This window comes from Rhineura floridana, chromosome 1 (assembly GCF_030035675.1).
Source record: "Rhineura floridana isolate rRhiFlo1 chromosome 1, rRhiFlo1.hap2, whole genome shotgun sequence".
NCBI lineage: Eukaryota > Metazoa > Chordata > Lepidosauria > Squamata > Rhineuridae > Rhineura > Rhineura floridana.
This window is the reverse complement of record NC_084480.1, coordinates 191,576,998-191,600,565: the sequence shown is the minus strand read 5'-3', so window position 1 is coordinate 191,600,565 and position 23,568 is coordinate 191,576,998. Positions and strand designations below refer to the sequence as shown.

General features: G+C 41.9%; 1 protein-coding gene across 5 annotated transcripts in view; it reads left to right on the top strand.

Moving 5' to 3' along the window:
- The window catches only part of CDH18 (cadherin 18), a 560,265-nt gene that overhangs the window by 423,795 nt on the left and 112,902 nt on the right, over positions 1–23,568 (top strand). For 4 of the 5 annotated variants that reach the window (XM_061589839.1, XM_061589822.1, XM_061589830.1 and 1 more), the window contains exons 6-7: positions 6,945–7,112; positions 19,413–19,600. In XM_061589839.1, coding sequence (XP_061445823.1) covers positions 6,945–7,112; positions 19,413–19,600 — 356 coding nt within the window. Of the gene's footprint in view, positions 1–6,944; positions 7,123–19,412; positions 19,601–23,568 lie in introns of those variants that run through there. The other variant, XM_061589856.1, reaches the window with a different exon arrangement.

Sequence of the window (23,568 nt, the reverse complement as noted above, 5' to 3'; positions counted from 1 at the left end):
GGTGATTTAAGTCCTGCACATTGCCAGCATATGGCTCACAACAGAGGTTGTTGGTGCCCATTCGGACTGGTGAAGCAGAAGGCAAAATGGCCAACAGTAGGCGGAGCTAGAACCAATGACAGGCAGAGCCAACTAATTCTAGTTTAGCTGTCATTCTCTTCACTGCTGAGTTCTACACGGAAACCAAGGAAGGAGAAGCCCTTGGACAGGATTAAGTAACAAAGCAGGCATCTGGAGACTGGCAAAAGGCAGATTGAGGTTGATGGCACAGTGTACCATTTGTCCTAATGGACCAGCCTTCACTGCCTAGGGGAATGTAGCCTTCAACAGAAAAGGAATGTCTCATGCCTGTTATGGACCCTGACCATTTGTGAGAATATTGGATATTTCTGGCTCTTCTAACTAGCGTGAATAAAATGGCAAACATTATTGCAGAAACCAACCATCTCTGAAGTATGCTATAGTAAAACCTGTCAGTTGTCACATTGCTCTGCATAGAAAGAGTGGTTTTAAGCATATACATCACTTAAGTGTTGCAGCTTTTAGATCAAAATACAGTTTAATTGACTTGTCTCAACCCTCCATCACACCAGTTTTTGCTCCATCACACCAGTTTTAAACTGCTAGCTTTTATGAACAGAAAAAGTGTTTACTGGAGGTTGGTTTAAAAAGAAGACAATTGTCACACCATTATTCACAAAGCAAATAGTTTATAACACATCACTTTTAGGCAACTTGAAATCCTGCTTCCCAGCCAAAACTTTTAAGTAGATTCTTGAAAAACAGCAACAACTGAAAATGCTGAATGCTGATATTGAAGAGCCACTATATAATTAATTAGAATCTTGGTCCAGAGCTGTTGTTTACTGTAGTAATTCTGTAACCCCTTCCCTTTTTAATTTGTTTGCTTATATTTATTACTGTGTATTTTTCCATTATTAAGTTTCGAGTGTTGAGTTTTTATATGGAATTGTACAGTTTGAAAGTGCACTGAGAGCATATGGTATATGAGCACTATAAAGAGTTACTGCTGCAGTTGTTTAAATAAAAATATAACAAATGATTGTTTCAAAAACAGAAACCAGTAGACAGTAAAAGAAGAAAGTCATCACAGAATATTCAACAGATTATCATTGGCTACTTCAAAGGTTATCCCTTGTGGAAGACAGCAAAGAGTGATAGTTAATTTACGGAATTCCCTGCTACGAAAAACAGTGAGCTTGTTTATCAAAGGATTTGACACATTCAGGGAGGATAGGGCAGTCAGTGGCTATGATCCATGATAGGAAAATGGCACCCTCATCTTTAGTAGCTGTATATTCTATATTCATTAATAGGTTTAAAAAAAACCTTGTGGTTTAAGAACTTACGTATAGTCCACAGATATTTCTATTAAACTTTTAAAAGCAAGGAAATTGAGCAGTTATAGTTGAGGGCCCCTGTGGCCCAGAGGAGCTGCTGAAGGGCCTCTCCTTAGGGTGGGATGGTAGTGCTTCCATTCCATGATCCACGGCAGCGTTGACTCCCAACCCTGCAGCACATCACAGAATGGGAGCTCCCAGGGCCCCCCATACAGACTGTGTGGGCCCACAATGCCTCTCCCATTGCCTTGAATGCTGTGCGTGCTGCACGCATATACCTGCCATCAACCAAGATGGCACTGGAGGCTTCTCTAAGGGGCTAACGCCCCTACTGCCATCTTAATTGATGGCACGCATGTGCACATGCATAGTGTAGTGTGCATACATGCCATCAACCAAGATGGCGGTGGGGCAGCAGCTCTTAGAAAGCCCCCATCACCATCTTGGTTGATAGGGCCTTCTCATAAAGCAACAGAGATACAGGTGGGGTGTGTGGGCTAGTGCCCCAGGCCTAGGGCAGGCGGTGTCCAAGGGCCCAGTCATACCTGAGGCCGGCCCTGAAGCCACTCCCTAATTATTCTTCCTGGGTTGCCTTTACTGTACATTACATAGCCCAGGATGGACTACTTTGTAATTAGTTAACCTTCCTGTGAAAACTATCTAAAAATGCAATCCTATGCATTCAGCAGTAATTCCTGTTGACTTGTTCAATCTTCTAGCCATTTGCCATCGAGCAAATTCAGTTGAGCTCAGTGGGATTTACATACTTCTGAGTAGACATGTATAGGATTGTGCTGTGAATTTGGGAATAAGTCCAGTATGGACACTATGCTTAGAAACCTAAATAGTTCCAAGATGAGTGACACCACAAAAGTAATTAAACACTGAGCCTAATTTGCAATGGAAAATATGGAAAGAAACTCACAAAGCATTTATACATCTGTCAGTCTGACAGTGTTCCATAGATCCATCAAGAGGCAAAATTAAATTAGTGGGAAATCATGGTAGAAGTTGTAGGCTGGCATCACTGCTACTAATGGAATGAATCTAGAATTTATCTTTTAACATCTTTAGACCTAAAAATGTTAACCTGTTTAGGAGACTGAGATTTAATTGAACACTACATCAGTATATATCCTAACATTACACTTAAAGTCTTGGTACTTGTTGTTAAAGGCCTTGAGGGAAGTGTACAAGTTTATTTTTATTCCTTTCCTGCTGTACTGATTTTCTGATTGCTATAATATATGCAGAAATTGTGTCTTCATGATGTGCCCTACATGAGGAGATGAGTGTGGATTCCCATATCATAGAGATAGATTCTTATTAAATGAAAATAAGAGAGCTGTTCCTGGAGGACCCAGAAGTGTTTTGGTACATGACATCTGCCATATGAAAAAAAAAATTTGTTTGGAGGATTCCCTGTGTTGAAGGTTTAAAGAAACAGCAGTTCTTGCTCTGGAAGTAAAAGCTGCAAACATCAATATTTCATTTGGACATGAAGAATAGTACAGATTCCAACTTTCACTGGAACTGAATATTACAGACTTCCTTCCATTTGAAAATAATTTGTCATGTAATTATCAAACATTTGCTGTTTTTTTATAATGGTTTGTTAATTAAATTGATGACAACAAGAATAACAGAATATACAGTTCTCAAATAATGACAGCATAGTTATTTTTGCAAAACATTTTTAAGATGTTGATATTGCCATGGAAAATGTATTTTAAAATGTTAGGAGAATACACACATCTTTCAGTTATCAAAAATGAAAAAAATAATTTTTAATTTTTTTCATCAAAGCTTTAGGAGGATGAACTCATCAGTGATGGGGAACTTGTGGCTCTTCAGATGTTGACTCCAACTCCCACCAACAGCAGTCAGCATGGCCATGGTCAGGACTGACTGATCGATTTTTAAAATTTCTTATCCACCCTTCACCATAAGATCCCAGGGTGGGTTACGACAATATAAAAATACAATAATAAAAACAATTTACATCAGAGGAATAGGATGGGTCCTAAAACATGGGAATTAGTGTTCAACAACATCTGGAGGGTCACAGATTCTCCATCCTGAGGGAATGTGGCCCTTGACTTTGAAATACTTGCCCACTCAAGTCATCATCACTATCATCATTACTTCTCATAGTAAACCATGCTCAGAGCAGCTCACAATATCAAGAAGTTTACCAATGATAATTCTTATGATGGGCAAAAGTGGCTGTGTGGAGAGACGCCCCCCTCAACTTGCCATGCTCATCTGCTGATCATCAGCCTGGAAAAATACATAGAGCTGGAGGAGGAAGTGGAAAGAGCATCTCTCCCACTGCTTACTTTTTAAGGCTCAGATAGGCACGCATGTCCTCAATCCTTTATCCATAGAGTCTGTGAACTTTTCCTGGTTTTCAGTGACAGTAATGTTTGTGTGGGGGGGCATTTTGGAGGCTACAAGGGAGACCCTTGAGGGCTGTATACTGGCCACAGGTTGCCTACATAAACCGTGTGCAGACATTCATCTTAACCAAGGTTTGCTTTCCTTTACTATGGATATGTATTAAAGCAGTCTGTGAATCTATAGTATGAAGTGTTTGCAAACCATGATTTGCATTAATAATTGTGAAGCCTTCAATCATAAGAACATAAGAAGAGCCTGCTGAATCAGGCCAGTGGCCCATCTTGTCCAGCATCCTGTTCTCACAGTGGCCAACAAGATGCCCATGGGAAGCCCACAAGCAGGACCTGATTGCAAGAAGATTCTCTCCTTCTGCGGCTACCAGTAACTGGTTTTCAGAAGCATACTGCATCTGACTATGGTGGCAGTACATAGAGACTGCTTCAGTCATGGCTTGCTTGATAATTATAATGATGAGGGGCTTCTGCTGGCATAGCCCAGCTGAGCCAGGACTCAGTCAGTTCAACCGGAGATCTGCCAAATCCAACTCACCTCAGCCTGGTGTAAATAGCAGTTGTATTGTGCCCTAAGTACAAATTGTAATATCATGATGAAGTATACAGAAAATATCTAAGTTGCTAGTAGATCTTACATATATGCCTACCTACATGTAAGGAGGAAAAATAAATTAAACACATCACCTTCATGTAATTAGTAATTGCATGACGCAACTCTTCTTATTTTGATCCGTTATTTGTTTTTGTATTTTGGAAAGTTTTTTTTAAAAAAAATAGTTATTTGGTTTAATCCAGATGATTGATCAACTAACGTGTTTAACTGGTTGATAGTCCTATGTATTGTGTTGGCCTAGCTAGTCAGTTGAAAACATTATGTGGCATAATTATTCCTTTAGATTTAGATCTATTTCTTGAGACATTTTTAAGGAGAGCTTGATTATTTTACATTTTGTATTCTTTGTTACTTTCAAATCCTTACCTTTTAAAAAACACATAGCTGCAGTGTTCTACTTTGTCTTAAATAGAAAATACTCTTGTTTATTTTAACTTTTCAATGTTGTGAATGACCTGCAGTGCCCTTTTAACCTTGGCTCTGTTCTTTCAACTTAAAATTTGAACATCCTTTCTGTAGAATCCATCACAGGCAAAATGTCCCATCTATGTACTGAAGTGTGGAGTTTGAAGTGGGAGTTGGGTGTGTGAGAAATGTGAACTCCCCTTCCTCAAAAAGGGATGCCCCTATTTTGGATCAGGCCGAGACTCGTTCAAATTTGGATCCGTTTTGGAATTTGGATCTCTTCTCTGCCAATTCTTCTGCTCTTCACAAGCATCACAAGCATACCCTCTTATAATTGCAAAAGGGGAGGGGGTAAGAAATGATGGAGGGCTAACTCGACACTCTTGCCTCACTCCTGAAGATCATATGACCCAAACATGCTCTGAAGCATCATTTCAATCTCAAGAGTCAGGCTGACTGGTGCCCTCATCACCTCCTGTTATCAGCTTTCCAAATTTAAAGGGTTTCTTGCTTTGCTTGGCAAAGGTATAGTGACTGGTAAATGTAAATGAATAAATGCAGCCCAGGGCAAGAATCAGTAGTGAACCCTGCCAGGGTGCTGGGTCCATGTCAGCTGCCTAACGATGTCAATTGCTGCTTCTGGTCCTGAACATGCACATGTAAAACTACTTGAAAGCTTGGTGTACAAAGCTGGTATCTCAGCCTGATATATATGTCTGCTTGGAAGGAAGGATAACTGAGTTCAATTTTCCTGAGCTTCCAAATAAATGTGCATAGGAATGACACCTCTCATAACGAGAGACCAAATTGCTAAGGCAATACTTCCTTTGGTGAAAGAGAATGCATACATTTGAATTATATGTAGCTTTTCAGCAGATCAAGTAATGTTACACTAAAGCCAACTGACTTTGAGTTTGCCTAATTAGAATTGTATTCCAAATTGGCATTGGCAAAGTCATTCATGAGAATGGAACCATGTTATCAATAGAAAACAAAACATTTCAACATTTCCCAAATTAGATTTTTAAAAAAGACCTCACAATAAGACATAACATTGTGTTCATTCATAATTCAGTTACACTGCTACTTAAGCAATTAGCATATGCAGTAAAACAGTATCCTTTCTGGCACTTTCTACTTCGTGTGGATAGAATCAATCATTTGTTAATACATTATACTTTCTTGTAATGGGAGTGTGTACATATCCTCCAGCTAGGTGACAATCAAATGCTACCCTATTTGCCTTTGAAAGCAACAGTGTAGTGGTGTTTGACATCACTTTTAATAGCTTATATGAGCCATTTTTCCCCTTCCCATAGATGCAGTACTGTAGAGACTGAAAACTGGTTGAATATAAATCAGAATTTCAACTAAACATAGTTTAAATGGTAATAGTTTCAGGTTCTTCTGTGTGTCATTCTGTAGGTGTCGGGAGGATGAGCTGGGCTCCTGGGGGGTTGTCAGAAGAGGATTCAAATGGCTGGCAGAGGGAGGAGGGAGGAACTTACCCTCTGTGGAGCGAAGCCGAAACAGAGGACATGCCAGAGATAGGGTCGCCTAGCAACGGGGAGCCTGAGAGCCTTGAAGTTTTAGAATCCCCCCCAGACATTCCCAGGCCCTCCCTTCTCCGCAGCTCAGAGCAAGAGGGAGGGCTGATCACAGCAGAAAGGCGGAGAGATGGTTTACCCTCAGCTCCTCCTTTATCACCCATAGGGGAATCGGACACTTCAGAAGAGGAGGAGGTGATGCCTCCCCCCTCACCACGCACACGCAGACGGTTGAAAAGACAGGAGAGAAGGGGGGGAAGGCGGGCAGTACCTGAGGGGGAGTTAAGGAGGAGCGAAAGGTTGCGCGCCCGTTTAGCCCCTTCTTAAAGAACAGGCGGGAAGCAGCCCCTTGCTCTGTCAACTTTCTCCCAATGTCGCAGGACCTGTATCCCTGTATTGCTTCATGAGAAAGCGCAGTCTTTGTTGGACATTACTCTAATAAAACACGAATTAACTACAACCTCTGGTCTGGTTCCTGAGTCGCATCCTGGGCCTGACAGTAGGCAAGAGGAGCTGTAAAGATATCCTACCCTTCTATGCCTTTTTAAAGAAGCTAAGAGTAATCTCTCTTCCCCTCCCTTTTTTTCTCTCTCTAACAACACAGGAGTCATCAGGACAGCATTGCATAACATGGACAGGGAAGCCAGAGAACATTATTCGGTTGTCATTCAAGCCAAAGATATGGCTGGACAAGTTGGAGGGCTGTCGGGATCGACCACTGTAAATATAACACTCACTGATGTCAACGACAATCCCCCCAGGTTCCCTCAGAGTATGTAAAGGTTTGATCTGATTTATTTTTTTTCCCTACTAAAACTTTGTCTATAGTAATTAAAAGTTATTTAATTTCTGGGGGATTTGGTTAAGAAAGAGGATGAGCTGTGAATAATCAAGAGAGATCTGGAAGTGCCAGAAGTCATATTGAGAGTGGTACCTTCTGCTCTCAGTAACATACAGTATTTGCAGGGTTACCTTTATCTACAGTCAGAGCCATCTCCTTTTCCAGTTGCCATTTTCTTTCTTTCTTTCTTTCTTTCTTTCTTTCTTTCTTTCTTTCTTTCTTTCTTTCTTTCTTTCTTTCTTTCTTTCTTTCTTTCTTTCTTTCTTTCTTTCTTTCTTTCTTTCTTTCTTTCTTTCTTTCTTTCTTTCTTTCTTTCTTTCTTTCTTTCTTTCTTTCTTTCTTTCTTTCTTTCTTTCTTTCTTTCTTTCTTTCTTTCTTCCTTCCTTCCTTCCTTCCTTTCTTTCTTTCTAAATGTGTACCTGATTACATGACATAAATCAATCAGGCTTTGGTGCATGTAAAGGCTGAACTGTGTATGGTAGGAAACATGGGACTGGAAACCTGGGCCCAACACTTCTGTACTTCAAAGTGGGTCAGGAGCAATTTGCAGAGGAGAAGCCGAAGGCAGAAAAGTGCTTAAACTTCCCGTCACTTTTGACTTTCTGCCTTGCCTCCTGTGCTTTCCCCCAGTTGCTACAACAAACACATGTGTAGGAACAATGTGACTAGAGTGGTGGGGTTGTAATAGCAAGGGAGGAAAAGATAAAGCATACGCATGTGCTGCCCACAGTGCCACCCTTGCAAAACCACACACACACCCCAATGACTTTACAGCAGAGAGGAGTGGGCAGATTCACAGACCCATGTTTGCTACCCAATACTTAGTTCAATCCTTAACAAGCACAACGTGGTAGTGGTAGTATATATTAAAGCCCCAGAGTATGGTCTAAAGGCAGATGTCTAAAGGTCTAAGGACCTTGCCGTAGCTAAGCAGCTCTGTGTTTGGTCAGTACCTGGATGGGAGACTTGGGCATCATATGTATATCATCTTGAGTTCTGTGATGGAAGAAACGTCAGATGTAAATGTAAGAAAATAAAATTTAAAAATAATCCTTGATTTTTAATTATTTTTAAAATTATTTTAATTTTAATGAAAATTCTAAATATTTTTTTTAAAATCCTTGAGTTGAGAGAGTTACATGATCATTTTGGGTCCTAACATATTTGACATCATCAAGGCCCAGCTATCATAGTCACCATTCACTGCCTTAAACAGAATTTATGTGAGTTCTTTTCATAAAGCAGTCAATAGGAGCTTTGTCTTTTACTTGAAATTCCTGGAACCAGCTGTTTTCCCCCCCTTTATTAAGCAGCCAGTCATGCCCACACTCAAAGGAGCAATTTCCACACGTAGCCACAAGGAAGAACTGCCTGGCATGTTAAATAATATACTATTCTTTATCATGTTGTCTGAGGTCTGACTTTATTGTTTTGGGGACTTGCAAGAATATACCATAGGTCTGGAATAGGGTTGTCAGGTCAGAAGCATCCCAAAACCTGAGATTTTAGGGGCGGGCCCAAGTGATGTCATGGGGCAGGCCCAAATGATGTCATGGGGCAGGCCCAAGTGATGTCATTACATTAAGCATCAAACACAGTTGCTTGGAGCGTACAATTAAAAAAAATATCTGACTGGAAATTAAGCTAGACATCTTAGCTAAAAGATGGAGCCTGGGTAGGGAACATTTAATCTAGCCTACTTGCTTTTGGCAAGAAGGGTTTAAGTGCCTTCAGGCCGGGCCAGTCACCAGAAGGCCACTGTAGGAAGAAAGGAGCCTAGTGTTGTGGAGATGTTAGATGGGAGCATTGGGGAGTAAAGATGGATGCCCCGAAGGCTGCAATTCTAAACACACATACTAAAGGTCTAAGCCCCCATAGAACTTAACAGGACTTACTTCTGAGTAGATATAGTTTGGATTGTGCTGTTGGTAAAGCTTGACTAGGGATCCTCTGCAAAGACATCCATATCCAAGCAGAGTTGGCAACCCCCTGGCTGGAATGCCCTGCCCTTATCTTTTAAAGTGGCTGCTCCAAACTTCTTTACAGATTTGACCCTTCACTTCAGAAAGAGGTCTGAGAAATGAGTAAGAGTAAGAAGATTCTCTACCCTTTCTGTCTGCATAGATGCCCTCCTCCTTCCCCTGTGCCCAGCAGAAGCTCTGGGCCAGGCGGGATGCAGTGGCATCTCATAGAGGAAACCCTCCCCTTTCATGGGGTGTATGATTTGTCCTGGCCCAGAGCAGATTTTGGGGTGGGCACCCCCAATTACTTATTTTTCCTATATGTCTTTTTCTGCTTTGATTTTGTATAGATGCTCTCTTCTGTGCCCTGTGCCCAGCAGAAGCTCTGGGCCAGGCGGAATGCAGTGGTGTCTCGTAGAGGACACCCTCCCCTTTCCTGGGGTATATGATTTGTCCTGTCCCAGAGCCGAGTTTGGGGTGGGCACCCCCAGTTACTTATTTTTTATGATTTTATGACATCATTATGTATTTATGATAATATCAGAAGCCTGATGATCTTGATTGCATAATTGTATTGTTATTCTTGATGGGAAGAGTCCCCTGATCACAGTGATATATCATGCAGGGTACCCCAACATATATTTTGGGGTTTAGAGACATGTTAAGTTTGGTTTGAAGTTGCTGTAGTTGTCGACTCTTCTTTTTTAGTGTTTTGAACTTTCAAGCAAATAAGGAACTGGGAACTAGGAACCAACTTCAGTGTCGTATCAGTTAAATAGATTAAACAGTCGCGGGGGGATGGCTGATGTTTTGGTGTATATCTCAGGAACCAGACCACCTAGAAACTTAATTTGTTTTTTAAATTGAAGCTGAGAGTCTGGAGGTTAAGGGGTGCTAGCCGGAGGGTCCCCAAAAAACTGGAGACTCCGGACAAAAAACGGAGACCTGGTAACTCTAGTCTGGAATGAATTTGATAGGTCCCCTACCCTCTGCTGGTCTTTTTTGTTTGCTTAAGGTTTGTACCAAGGCTTAGTATGCCAGTGTAAGTTGATGATGTCTTTGATCTGCGTTGCTTTGTCAGGCCTCACCACACAATTGCTGCCATCAGATACCAAGGAACTGATCTTATTTTTGGCAGCTGTCAAAAAAGTGTGCCCACCTCTAGCTATGATAAGTAAAAGCAGCAAGAGGAAAGGTGGACTGTGTGAGAACAATTCTCTTGAGTAGAATGGCAAAAGCAGAGTGAAAAAAGCTTGTCCTGGTCATTCCAAATATTGAGAGATGGGGCAGAGACGCTACTCTAGCTTCCTCACAGGCGGATCACTGTTGCCTACGTGGAGGTAGAAGAGCAAGTCATCAGGGAGGTCAGGACCTTGCAAAAGTACTGGCAGAGCCAATCTGGCACTCCTACTGGTGTGCTTGCTCTGCACCAACCACCACACCCCTTTCCAGTAAGCCACAGCAAGCCACCTACTATTAAACTAAGGTAGTGGCTCCACCCCACCTTGTGAGCCACTTCAGGTCATATGTGGCCAATTCCAGTGATGAATGGTGTTGGCAATCCAATCCAAAGGATGTTTACTCTGATGTTAGGCCCACTGAATTCAATTAGAGTTACTCCCTGGTAATTGTACATTCTGAATCAAAATTCTGAATTGTGGTGTGCTCCATGACTTTCAAATACCAACTGTGTTACCTTGCTAAGTTTTAAGGCTGCAGACATTTCTGCAGGTTGCTCATAACGTTTCTGTTCTGACCTTAGAGAATGGTGAATGACTGACAAGACTTCATTTAAATGTTTACTGTTCCATACATTGATTTTTCTCCCTTATTTGAACAAATGCTTCATGCAGCAAATCTCAAATGTACTTAAATCTAATTGCGCTTTATTTAAAAATAGCAAATATTCTCTGCCTTTATGAAGAGCAGAGCAGGCTAGAACTTGGAGAGGTTAGACTTGAGTTTCCCAGCATGCCAACCCTAATCAATTTTCTCAGCTGGAATCTGGAGTGGAGCGAGAGGCAGGGAGACCTAAATAGATTTGCATTAGATGCTTTGGGTGACCGAGTTAGCTGGCTTGGGTAATAGAGGAACAAAATCTGTCAGGATTCCTACTCTCCTCACGGAGACAACTAGTTGGACTCTCTTGCCTAGCAAGTGTGTTTGAGGCAATGACACTGGGTCATTTAGGAAAAAAACAACCCCTTTGTAGCCAAATAGAGTGTTAAAAGACACAAGCCTCAGAGGACTAGATGGCATTTACAATCTCCACTCTACATTTGCTTGAGCTGGTGGTGAATAGTTTACGCAGAGGTCTGAAGGAGGAGGCATTGTAAGGAAAACTTTAGTCTTATGTGTCCTGTCATTTTGACTTTGTGTCTGGTTTGCATGTAATACATACCCAAACTATGGCTTAGCATCTGGTCGCAAGGCAGAAGCAGGAGAGGAGTGAAGCAGCCATGAAAAATGTGCACCAGCATACTTCCTCATTCACACTAAGCCATAGTGATCATGTCTGCATGATCTTCCCATCCCACACAGTTTGCCTTCGTGTTACTTACGTACTGAGCCACTGTTTCAGATGGGGCAAAGTGTGAGAAGAGCAGGAAGAGGGTTATAGAAGTCTTTGAAAAATGTAGCATACTTTATGGATGGTGCCAAACATGTTTTACATTGCCAATCCAACTCCATTCATATCGTTGATGCCTTCACACCTTATTGAGGAACTGTATATAATATATTTAAATTGCCTTGTTATTATTTTGGGGGTGCTGTGTCATCTTATTCACATCAGTGCCTATGAAAGCACACCTTACTGCCCCCTTGCCCAACCCTGTCTTGTATTTTCCCTTCCTTTCCTGAAGTCCAAGCAACCTGAACCTTAATTTGCCTGGTCCAAATCATTGATACCGGCATGGGTAGCATCCACATGAGCTGCCCATCCCACATGATTCCAGCCTTCAGCTTTATTAGAGCAGTGTGGAATCAAGGGACACATTACTCTGTTAATCAATGAACAGAGCCACAGTCTCAAGGGAATGGGAGGATAAGCTTTCAGGATATATTCTTAGTTGGGTAAATTAGTACAATAATTAATCTACCATACTATTTGACTGTAGGCCATTTGTCTTTATTATCTTGAGAGAGAAAACAGGGGCACCATTTAGAGAGGAAAAGAGGCACTCCTCCCTCAATGTTTCAGATACAATGTGATTATTTATTAGGCCCACCTTTATCTTCAGTCAGTTCACTAGTTCTACACACTGTCTATTTTTTAAAAACGGTTTAGTTACACTTATATTAGCTTACCTACTAAGGCAGTAGTACGAGGTGTGATGCCCCACCAGGCATCGATTGCTCACATCAGCTCAACTCGCATGGCCAACCATCAGGGATGATTGGAGTTGGAGTCCAACAATCTCTCAAGGTATACAGGCTCCCCACCCCTGTACTAAGCGGCTAATGTAAATGGGTTCTTGTTCCATGATGACTTGAATAGCCTCTAGTTATGTACACTAGAGGAACAGCTGCAGCACTGAGGGACTAGAGAAGACCTGCCCTGGGAGTGACTACTTGAGCATCTGGGTGCTTGCTTGCTCACTCCTTCAGGTTGCTGTCTCTTGAGACAGCTGAGGCCCCGGAAAGTGCTGCAAGGACAGGGACCCCCTGTTTAACCCTGACTCCACAGAGAGGCTGCAGTCAAGCTTGCAGCCTCTTGCATCAGCTCCTGGCTGGGACAGGGGGCATAAAAGCCTGGCTGCCCTTGAGTGGTGGGTCTGCCGCCTGTGGAGTCACCAGTGAAGTGGTGACTCCAAAGGGGGTGGCCCCTTGGGGATCCCCTTAGGGAGTCCTGAGGGCAAGGGTGCTACCCCCTTCTATTTTTAAAAAAAACAACCTGGAGAAGATTGGTAGTGGGGAGGGTGTGTGGCGCATGTGTAGTTCCTGTGCAGGGTGAGAGCCTGTGCAGTGAACTGAACAATAGGAGAAAGTTGCCAGGTGCCTTCAGAGTGAGAGCCTGTAACTGGCAGAAGGATGGCCCTCCCTAGGTGTGAGATAGGGGAGGAGTAGATGTGTCCTGTGTGAAAAATATTGAGTGGGTTTGACTGTTCCCAATACACTCAGAGGCCTACTGGGACAATTGGTTCAAGTAGGTTTTGAACCAGCACAGGAGGAGGAGATGCTGTGGTCTACAGAATTTCCACCTCTGTCACCAGGAAACCACTCTGTTTTGGAGTTGGCTGTGAGGGCCTGTACCTGATGTTTAGCCAAGGAGACAGTAAACAATGGTTGCTGCTGGTGTACCATCCACCCTGCTGCCTGGCAGCTTCTCTGACCAAGTCAGCAGACGCCATCTCGGCTGTGGTATTGGAACAGCCCAGAATGATACTCCTGGGTGATTTCAATGCCCATGCTGAGGCAGCCATGGGGCTGTCTCAAGTTGTCACTGGCTGACGCATAGGGTAGGGGACACCCTTGACTTGGTTTTTGCTCCAGATGGAGGAAGGGGTGGTCTGCAGATGGGGGGGTGGATGTTACCCCATTGTCATGGTCAGACCACTTCCTTGTGAAGTTTAGACTCATGGCTCCAATCCTCCCCTGCAGGAGTGATGGACAGATTAAGATGGTCTGCCCCCAGAGACTAATGGAATCCACAGGATTCCTGAATGCCCTGGGGGAGTTCCCAGTAGATAGAGCAGGTGACCTTGTTGAAGCCCTTGTCATGCTGTGGAACAGCAAGGCATGTTGGGCTCTTGACATGGTTACCCTCGAGCCCCTGTCCAGCATTGTGGAGCCCAGTTTGCACCCTGGTACACCAGTGAGCTAAGGGCAATGAAACAGACTGGATAATGGCTAGAGCGCAAGTGGCAAAAGACATGCTGTGAAGCTGATTGGGCACGAGCAAAACATCATAACTGTACCTACTGTGCAGCAGTGAAGGCAGCGAAAAAGACCCATTTCTCTGCCAACATCACATCCTCAAGTAGCCATCCAGTGGAGCTTTTCCATATTGTCAGGGGTCTTTTGACATCAACTCCAGGAAATTGAGTTTTAGACCCTTCAGAGGCCCACTGAATTCTTTGCAAGGCAATTTGAGGGTAAAGTTGCTGGCCTCATCCACATCTTGATGCCTCATCCACATCTACTGTAGTCCCCAGTGAAGTGTCCAGTGCAACATCTGCTACAACTTCTTGGGAACGGTTTCAGTTGATGCGGCCTGATGACATTGACATGGTTCTTGCAACAATGCGGCCAGCAATCTGTTCTCTCGACCCTTTTCATTCTTGGCTTATTAAAGCTTGTCAAGGGGGTTTGACCGAGTGGATCCCAGTGTGGTCAATGCACCATTGCAGGATGGAGTGGTGACAGCTGCCCTGAAAGAGGCAGTGATTCAACTGCTCCTGAAGAAGCCCACCCAGGACCCACCGGTTTGCAACAACTACTGCTCGGTTGCAAATACCCCCTTCTTAGGGAAGGTGATTGAGAGGGTTGTGGCACAGCAATTGCAAGCATTCTTGGATGAAACAGATTATCTTGACCCATTCCAGTCTGGGTTCAGGCCTGGTTATGGGACTGAATTGGCCTTGGTAGCCCTGGTGGATGACCTTTTTCAGGGGAAGGGCAACCGTTATTCTTACTTGATCTCTTGGCACCTGTTGATACCATTGACCGTGGTATCCTTCTGGGCGCACTTGGTGAGATGGGTATTGGAGGCACTGTTTTACAGTGATTCTGATCCTATTCCCAGGGTTCTTTTCAGAGAACAGCATTGGGCAACTGTATTTTGACCCCAGTTGTACTGCAGGGTGTCACAAGGTACCATCTTCTCCCCCATGTTGTTTAAGATCTATATGAATCCCTTGGGAGCAGTTATCAGGAGATTTGGGGTGAGGTGTCAGTAGTACGTTCATGATCCCCAGCTCTATTTCTCTGTAACATCTGAATCAGGAGAGGTTGTGCAAACCCTGGACCTGTGCCTGGACTCTATGGTGGGCTGGTTGAAGGCCAATAAACTGACTCTTAATCCTAGCAAGACTGTGGGTTGGTGGTTCCTGAGTTCAGATAATTGGTCAGTTGCCTGCTTTGGATGGGGTTGTACTCCCTCTGAAGGAGCAGGTTCATAGTCTGGGGGTGCTTCTGGATCCATCTTTGTCACTAGAGGCCCAGGTGACCTCAGTGGCTAGAAGTTCCTTTTACCAGTTGTGGCTGGTAAGACAGCTGCGGCTGTTTCTTTACTGGGATAGCCTGACCACTGTTGTCCATGCATTGGTAACCTCCACACTGGTTTAATGTAATGCCCTCTATGTGGGGCCACCCTTGAGGTTGCTTTGGAAACTGCAGCTGATGCAAATGCAGTGGCAAGACTGCTCACTGAAGCAGGTTATTGCCAACATGTCACTCCACTACTGAAGAATTGCACTGACTACCTATTAGCTACCCGGCTAAGTTCAAGGTTCTAGTTTTGGTTTATAAAGCCCTATACAGCTTGAGATCAGGATACCTGAAAGACTATCTTATCCCTTATATACCCAATTGATCACTGCACTCTGCAGGTGAGGGCCTCCTTCAGATACCAACTTACAATGAGGTCTGTCCACACAACATAAGAAGTGGACCTTTAGTGTAGTGGTGCCTGGAATTCCCTCCCCTTAAATATTAGACAGGCACCATCTCTGTTATCTTTTGGGCGCCTACTGAAGACCTTCCTTTTTCAACAAGCCTTTTAAGCAGAGACCTTATCCCAGTCTGCATCTGTGCCGGAATTGCTTTTTAATATATTTTTAAACCTTTTTAAAATGTTTTTTAAGCTTTTTAAAAATGTTTTAAAGAATGTTTTGTTTTAATATGTTTTTAATGGTTGTTGTGTTTTAATATATTTTGAAGTCTGTTTTTGTCATATTTTAAAGTGTTTTTAGTGCTTTTGTTTGCCGCCCTGGGCTCCTTCTGTAAGAAAGGATGGGATATAAATTAAATAAATACATAATGTACACATCACATACAAAGGAATGAGCTTGAAATGATGATGTGCCGCTTGTGCCCAAAGATCGATTCTTAAACTACACTTCCTTTCTTGCAATTTAATCTTGAATATGAGTGGTTCTCATATTTGTTGCTTATGCCCCCCCACACACACACATAAAAATCCAACACCAGAATCCAAAATGGAACTTATGGGGATGGAAGCATAGTTTTGTTGCTACATACTTCTGTGCAAATTCAAAAGCATAGGAAATATGTATTTTAAAATGAATATCCAAAATATCTGATCTGGGGAAAAAACCCGCTGTGCTGTTTCTCTTGCACTTAGTTTTTGTTTTCATTTCCAGATGTATACCTGCCATAGTGGCCCAGGCAGGCTCTCAAAGGGGCTCATTTCTCCCAAAAGATGTTCTCTGAGCCTCAGTTAATGACATGTATAATTCTGTTTTCTTTAAGAGAGATCTATGTAAAATAGATATATTTATTTAAAAATGTTCTGGCAAATTTATTTAAGAACATAAGAAGAGCCTGCTGGATCAGGCCTGTGGCCCATCTAGTCCAGTATCCTGTTCTCACAGTGGCCAACCAGGTGCCTTTAATGGGTTTGCTTGTAAATTCTGAGGAACTACAGCCACTAGTCAGTTTTCTTTGAGGAAGTGTAATTGTCAAGCCTGTGCCTTCTTTTAATAAGCATGGTCTTAAGTGATAACCATTTGGTTAAATGCCTTGCTGAATTGAACTTGAACTTGAAAGAACAAGTGGTGTAGTTTTTATGAAGATCTGTTGTATTCTTTATGCATGGCAATGAAGTCTGTTTCCTACTTTAAGTGCACAGCTGACCACAAACTTAACTGTGAAGTTGTAACTGGAGCCTCCATAATTATTTTTTTTTATGTGAGTGGTTGCTAACTGAATGTTATGTGATCCAAAATGAGAAGACAAGCAGTCTGTGAAATTGAGAAGGGGAGGAACACTGTTAAGGAGACAAATGGTCTTCAGATGCACTCTGCACTGTGGAAATTCAGAACCATTAGCAAACCAGAGTGCCCAGGAACAAAGAGGCTACAAATCAGTAAATGAGGTTCTCTCCCTTAGTTAGAAAGTTTTTTGGGGTGGAGAGGTCAAAATGACCCCCTACCTTTCTGCAACTTCCAAAAGCAACCTGGGATGAGGGTTATACAATGGCTTGGCCTTCATCCAACCAGAGAACATAGACAGCAAAGAGCCACATGAAGACACAAGCTCTCAGCTTCAAATTACATGTGACCTTCACTTTAGCCCTGTTCATGCGTAACTTGTCTGTAGGTCATGGCCATGTTGATGGTGGAGAGGTGCCGGACTTTTAGCCCTGGTGCCTCCTTGGGGTCTTCTTCCTCTAAGAACCATGTGAAATTGGGACACCCAGTTGCATAGGTATCCCAATCAAGTGGAGCATAATCATGTCCAAAAATCACAAACATGTGGAGAACTGAACTTAAGACTAGAAAAATTAGAAACTGAGAGAAACCAAAATTGACAGATTTGCTCACTGGTACATATAAATCATGTTACTAATTCTTTTACCTTGCTATGTCTATATTTCATATGTTGTCCAATATTTTTCTGAGATGTTTGAATTGATTATCCTTACTTCATAGAGTAGGCATGCGTTTCATATCTGGCATGCCCTTAATCAAAGATGCTTAGTGGATAATAAACTACTAGAAACTTAGAGTGTTACTATTTATTTTGATCCAATTAACATTTTGCTGGTGTGTGTGTGTGTGTGTGTGTGTGTGTGTGTTAGAGAGAGAGATACAGATATATATGCTGTTGCATAAAAAATGCTATTCTATGTATTTTATCAATTGTTGGGGGATGGTCATTCAGACTGGCAAATAATGTGTTACCACCAATTAAATTGCGCTTAATGAAAATCTGGGAAATGGGGTGAAGTGCTAAAAATGACATGACATATATGAGGCTAATAGCTTGATCATATGCCTAGTCACCTGTAAATAAATTGCACTATGTTCAATGAGATTTTCTTCCAAGGACTGTAGTCGTGGAGAAAGGACAGCTATCATTGGAGGAAATTTTGTGGTTTACCACAAAGAGAAGTATAGGTTGTACTTTTTGATGCACTTCATTATAATAATAGATTTGATAATGATTGATGGATACAAACTCCTTGCTACTAATAACATATTGGTTTTGTTAGGATTCAGTGTTCTCTCCTTCTGTTTGCAATGTTTTTTAACGGACAATAAATCTTTAAATAATTATGCACCCCTCCTCATTTTCTCAAGACAGCACAAGTGAACTGAAAAGTGTTATCTCAGCTCCACTGCAAAAGTCATATCAGCCATAATTGCACCTTTCTTAGCACCACAGCTATGGATAAGCTTTTATTTCTTTTTTACATTAAGGTCAGCTAATGGGGTACATGAATGTTCATTTAAGATATAATCTGGTTTGGCTGAGTGCTATAAAGTTTTGAGTAGTAATAATTTCTCACAGTTGCAAGACACATAAATCTGGAAGGAGGAGGAGGCCTCAACTCCAGGCTTTTAAAAATTGCTTAGATTTTAATTTGGAGAAATTTACAGCCCTTGTTTTTTTGGCCATTTAAGAAGAGAGAATGAAGAGAGCCCAAAATTATTATATTTTTCTCCTGCGGCTACAAGATATGCATGCTGTTACTGCTCTGAATGTCAAGCAATTCAGTGAAACAAAAGGTAGGATCTTAGATGCTTTATGCTGATTTAAAAATTTCCTTGTGCTTTAGACTGCTTAAGCTATCACTTTCTTATAATGCTAGAACTCAGGTTCACTCAATGAAACTGACTGGCATTTTGGACCAGGCAAAAGAAAGCACTTGTTCACATAGTACATAATTAATTTATGGAATTCATTGCCACAAGATGTGGTGATGGCAAGTATTTTAGAAGGTTTTAAAAGGGATTTGATTCATCAGTGACTTGTCAATGGCTATTGTAGATCTGAATATCAACTTCTGTGATTAAAGAAATGAAGAGGGCTGTAGCCTTCATCCTCTGTTATGTGTGTTTCCCACTGGAGACAGGATGCTGCACACAGATGGTGTAATCCAGCAAGGTTTTTTATGTTCTTATTACTTTCCTCTTTCCAGAGAGCAGCATTTTACATCCTGGGAGGAAAAAACTTCATAATCAGGCACTGTAGACTGGTAAAATAGTTGGTGCCCCCCCCCTTTAGAAATGATGCTTGACAATTTGAAATTATCTTGCAGCAAAATTGCTAGAAATGTTGTCTGACTGATTATATTTTCCAGAACATTATCAACTGTATGTTCCTGAGTCGGCACAAGTTGGTTCTGCAGTAGGCAAAATCAAGGCTAATGATGCGGACACTGGGTCAAATGCAGATATGAAGTACACCATCATAAATGGGGATGGCTCCGGAGTGTTTTCCATTTCAACTGACAAAGAAACAAGAGAAGGGATTATTTCCTTGAAGAAGGTAAGCAAAACCTTGGGGAAAGGCTTCTAGGTGGTAGATGTAGAGATCTTCTAAGGCCGCAATTCTATGCGTACTTAGGGCCAAATTAGACAGAACAGCAATAGTTCCATGTGTTTAAACTCAAAACTTCCTCTATCATATAGAAAGAGGGGGTGGGGTGGCAATTTTAAATGGAGAAAGGGAACAGGGATGAGGAGTGCAGAACACTGTGATTTACCTCCCCAAAACTTATTTTACAAAGCACTTTTATCCTCGGTTGAACTCTGATAAAAGTAATTCTCAGTTTGGGAGAAAAACTCTTGGGGAAGGGGCTGCAGGAAGGTGAGCATGATCAGGGAGAAGATCTGACACTCATTACCCATGTGTGTTACCTTAGGGCTGTAATTGCCATAGAAGCAAGGAATGAAACAATCATGTGCAGTAGCTTGGGCCTATTTGAAAAACATCAGCAATTTTTTACAAATTGTAATGTTGAAATAATAAAATAAAAGAATATAATTTCTGGGGGGAGGGGGAAACACCAGCACACCTCACCAACCCCCCCTCCTTCTCCCCCACAAAGAAAAAATTTACTGGCATGATTAACTTCTACCTGACCTACAAAGGAGTTGCTACACATGAGCCCTCGTCAGACATTCAGATACACTCAGGGGGCATGAAGATGAGCATGTTAGGTCCTCCTGTCACAGTTCCTGTCACCTTCCAACTCATGAAGGGCAACCACATGAAGTGAAGAGTTTCCAGTACTCATGGAGGCTCCCCATGCATTTTAGAACCACATTTATTACTAGTAACTCATTTGGAAACGTATCTGAAGGCAAATGTTTTGTCAGTCTTCCCTGTTGTCTTGCATTTAGTTAACTGTCATTCTAGCAATGATTATAATTTCCTGTGTATTAGGACCTTTAATTGCACTTAGTCATTGTGTGCAGCTTGATAGACATAGAAACAGTTTTAGGATATTTATCTTCCTATATCATATGAGTCTTTTCTTCAGAAGTCTCTTGTGAGAACTCACAAACATTCCGCATGCCCACACAACAGTTAATTTATTTGCTAAGATATGTGCACTTTCATGCTAACATTTGGTCATCTGTGTGTGTGAAAGAGAGAGATCTGGAAAGTAACCATCTGAAAATAATTATTTATAACTATTTTATGTATTCACAGTAGGTCTTTAGGTGTGAAGGTTTTAAGCACTCTTGCATTGCCCACCAGAAGTAACTTTGGTTTGGCCAACAGCCATAATGAAAGTAATTATCAACACAAAGTAAAATCTGGGAACTGTACATACATACTGTCAAGAACCATAATTAGATGAACAGGATACAGCTTACCAAAGCATATTCTCAAAACTAAATAGACAGACCTTAATATGGGCCTGCTCATGCATTCACCATTCTGGAAATCCCATAGACATGGCATGACATGGTGTGTGCTTGTCATGCCCACTGTGCTTATGAAATGGTATATAGCAGGAATGTGTACATCTATGTATATGTACCCACCTTTTTGGAAGTGGAATTATAATACGCTTTGGGTATAACGTGTGTTTCATGTTACTTCATACATGTCAGAGAGTGCACATGCATGCCAAATTCCTTGCAGGATTTCTAGAGCAGTGAACTTGTGAATTAAGCCTTTGTTTTGCTCCCTGCCCCAAATCTTCACAAAAGCTAGGATCCTTATTATAGGGATGGAGGAGGAATTTCTTGTGCTTTTTGCAGCAGACTGAACTGATCTGACACTCCTGAAGTTGCTTACAGATCAGAATGCAACTCTCAGTCAGATGTGTATTTTATGGAAAAATGCATTGAGTTTTATGTAAAATGGAAAAATATGTATTTTACATAAAAAGTGCATACAAAATGGGTGGTATTTGATGCTAGTCCTAGTCAGACCCATTGAAGTTAATAGACATGATTAACTTAGATTCATTAATTTCAGTGGTTATGTCTGACTAGGAACTGGTTGAATACAACCCATTGTCTATAAAAGGCATGTTGAGGGTAAAGTTGCTTGCCTCCATAGCAGTATAGATGCCCCATCCACATCTACTGTAGTCCGCAGTGAGATATCCAGTGCAACGACTGCTGCAAGTTCTTGGGATCAGTTTCAGTTGATGCAGCCTGATGACATGGACAAGGTGCTTGTGACAATGCAACCAGTAATGTGTCCCCTTGACTCTTGTCCTTCTTCGCTTATTAAAGCTTGCCAAGGGGGTGTGACTGAGTGGATCTAGGGTGTGGTTAACACGTCTTTGTGAGAGGGAGTGGACCCAGCTGCCCTGAAAGAGGCAGTGATCTGACCACTCCAGAAAAAGTCCACCTTGGACCTTTGGTTTGCGACAAATACCTCCCGGTTGCAAATACCCCCTTTTAAAGGAAGGTGATTGAGAAGGTTGTGGCACAGCAATTACATGTACTCTTGGATGAAACAGATTATCTTGACCCATTCCAATCTGGGTTCAGGCCTTGTTGTGGGACTGAATTGGCCTTGGTCACCCTGATGGATGAGCTTTATTGGGAGAAGGACAGGGGGAGTGTGACCCTGTTATTTTTGCTTGATCTCTTGGTACCTGTTGATACTATTGACCATGGTATCCTTCTGAGTTGACTTGGTGAGATGGGCATTGGAGGCACTGTTTTACTGTGGTTCCAATTCAATCTCCAGGGTTGTTTTCAGAAAATAGCATTGGGTGCTTGTTTTTCGGTCCCCTTTCAGTTGTGCTGTGGGGTGCTGCAGGATACCATCTTGTCCCCCATGCTGTTTAATATCTATATGAAGCCCTTGAGAATAGTGATCAGGATTTTTGGGGCAAGGTGTCAGCAGTACGCTGATGATACCCAGCTGTATTTCTCTCTAACATTTGAATCGGGAGAGGCTGTGGGCTGGATGAGGGCCAAAAAACTGAGTCTGAATCCTAGCAAGATGGAGTTACTGTGGGTTAGTGGTTCCACACCAAGCAAGCCTTTTAAGTGGAGACCATATCCCAGTCTGTGTCTGTGTTGGAATTGCTTTTTAAGATGTGCCTATAGCCCACAGATATTTCTATCAAACTTTAAAAAGCAGGGAAATTGGGCAGCCATAGTGGGAGGGGGAGCAGGAGGCCTGACCTCCTCTCTAAAATATTGTACTGCCTTACAAATTTGTCAAAATGCAAACACAATTTGGGTCAGTCTTTCACAGTCCAATCCACTTCCTGTGTAGTTTGGAAGAATTTGGTAACATGTGCCTCTAAGCATATCATGAGTGGTGGCAATACCTGCAATCAGCCCAAAGAACAGAAACAAGACATGTGCTGTGCTGATCTTGTTTTAGCACTGAGGAAGCAACAATATTACAACAGTTGATATACTTCAGATAGTCCTTTTAAATATGTTTGATTTACTTTGCAATTTTAGTGAAGCTTCCTATCATTTTCTTTTGCTTCTGTTTCTGTGAATATGTGAAATACAGCAACACTTTGCGTAGCTCACCCTAAAAAAACTCCAAAAACAATTGTAGAATAATGGCACTGACTATTCTACAGAATAGTCTTCCACAGACATGAGGAGTGTGTCAGTTTGCATAAGATAAAACAATGGGAGGTGAAATATATTCTAGCATATTTCCAGGTGTGCTCTATGTTTTTAATTGACCATCCCCACTCTTCCTTAAGTGGAGTGGTTTAAGCATGGCAGGCTGAACATATGCATCTTGGGCTGGCCAATAAATAAATAAAAAATAAAAAGTGCAGAAAACAGGATGGAAAAAATCCACACCAAGCAAGATAGAATAAGCTTATGACTGAGTGGCAATGCAACTGAATGGGATGGAATACGGCTGCTCGGTCCTTCCCTACCTCATTGTTGGCTGAACAACAGATACTGCTGAAGCCACTTTGATACAAGTTTGTCTGCTGTTGCTATGGAAGCATTTACATGTTCAATTCTGTTATATCAGAATTAATCATAACACAGATTGCT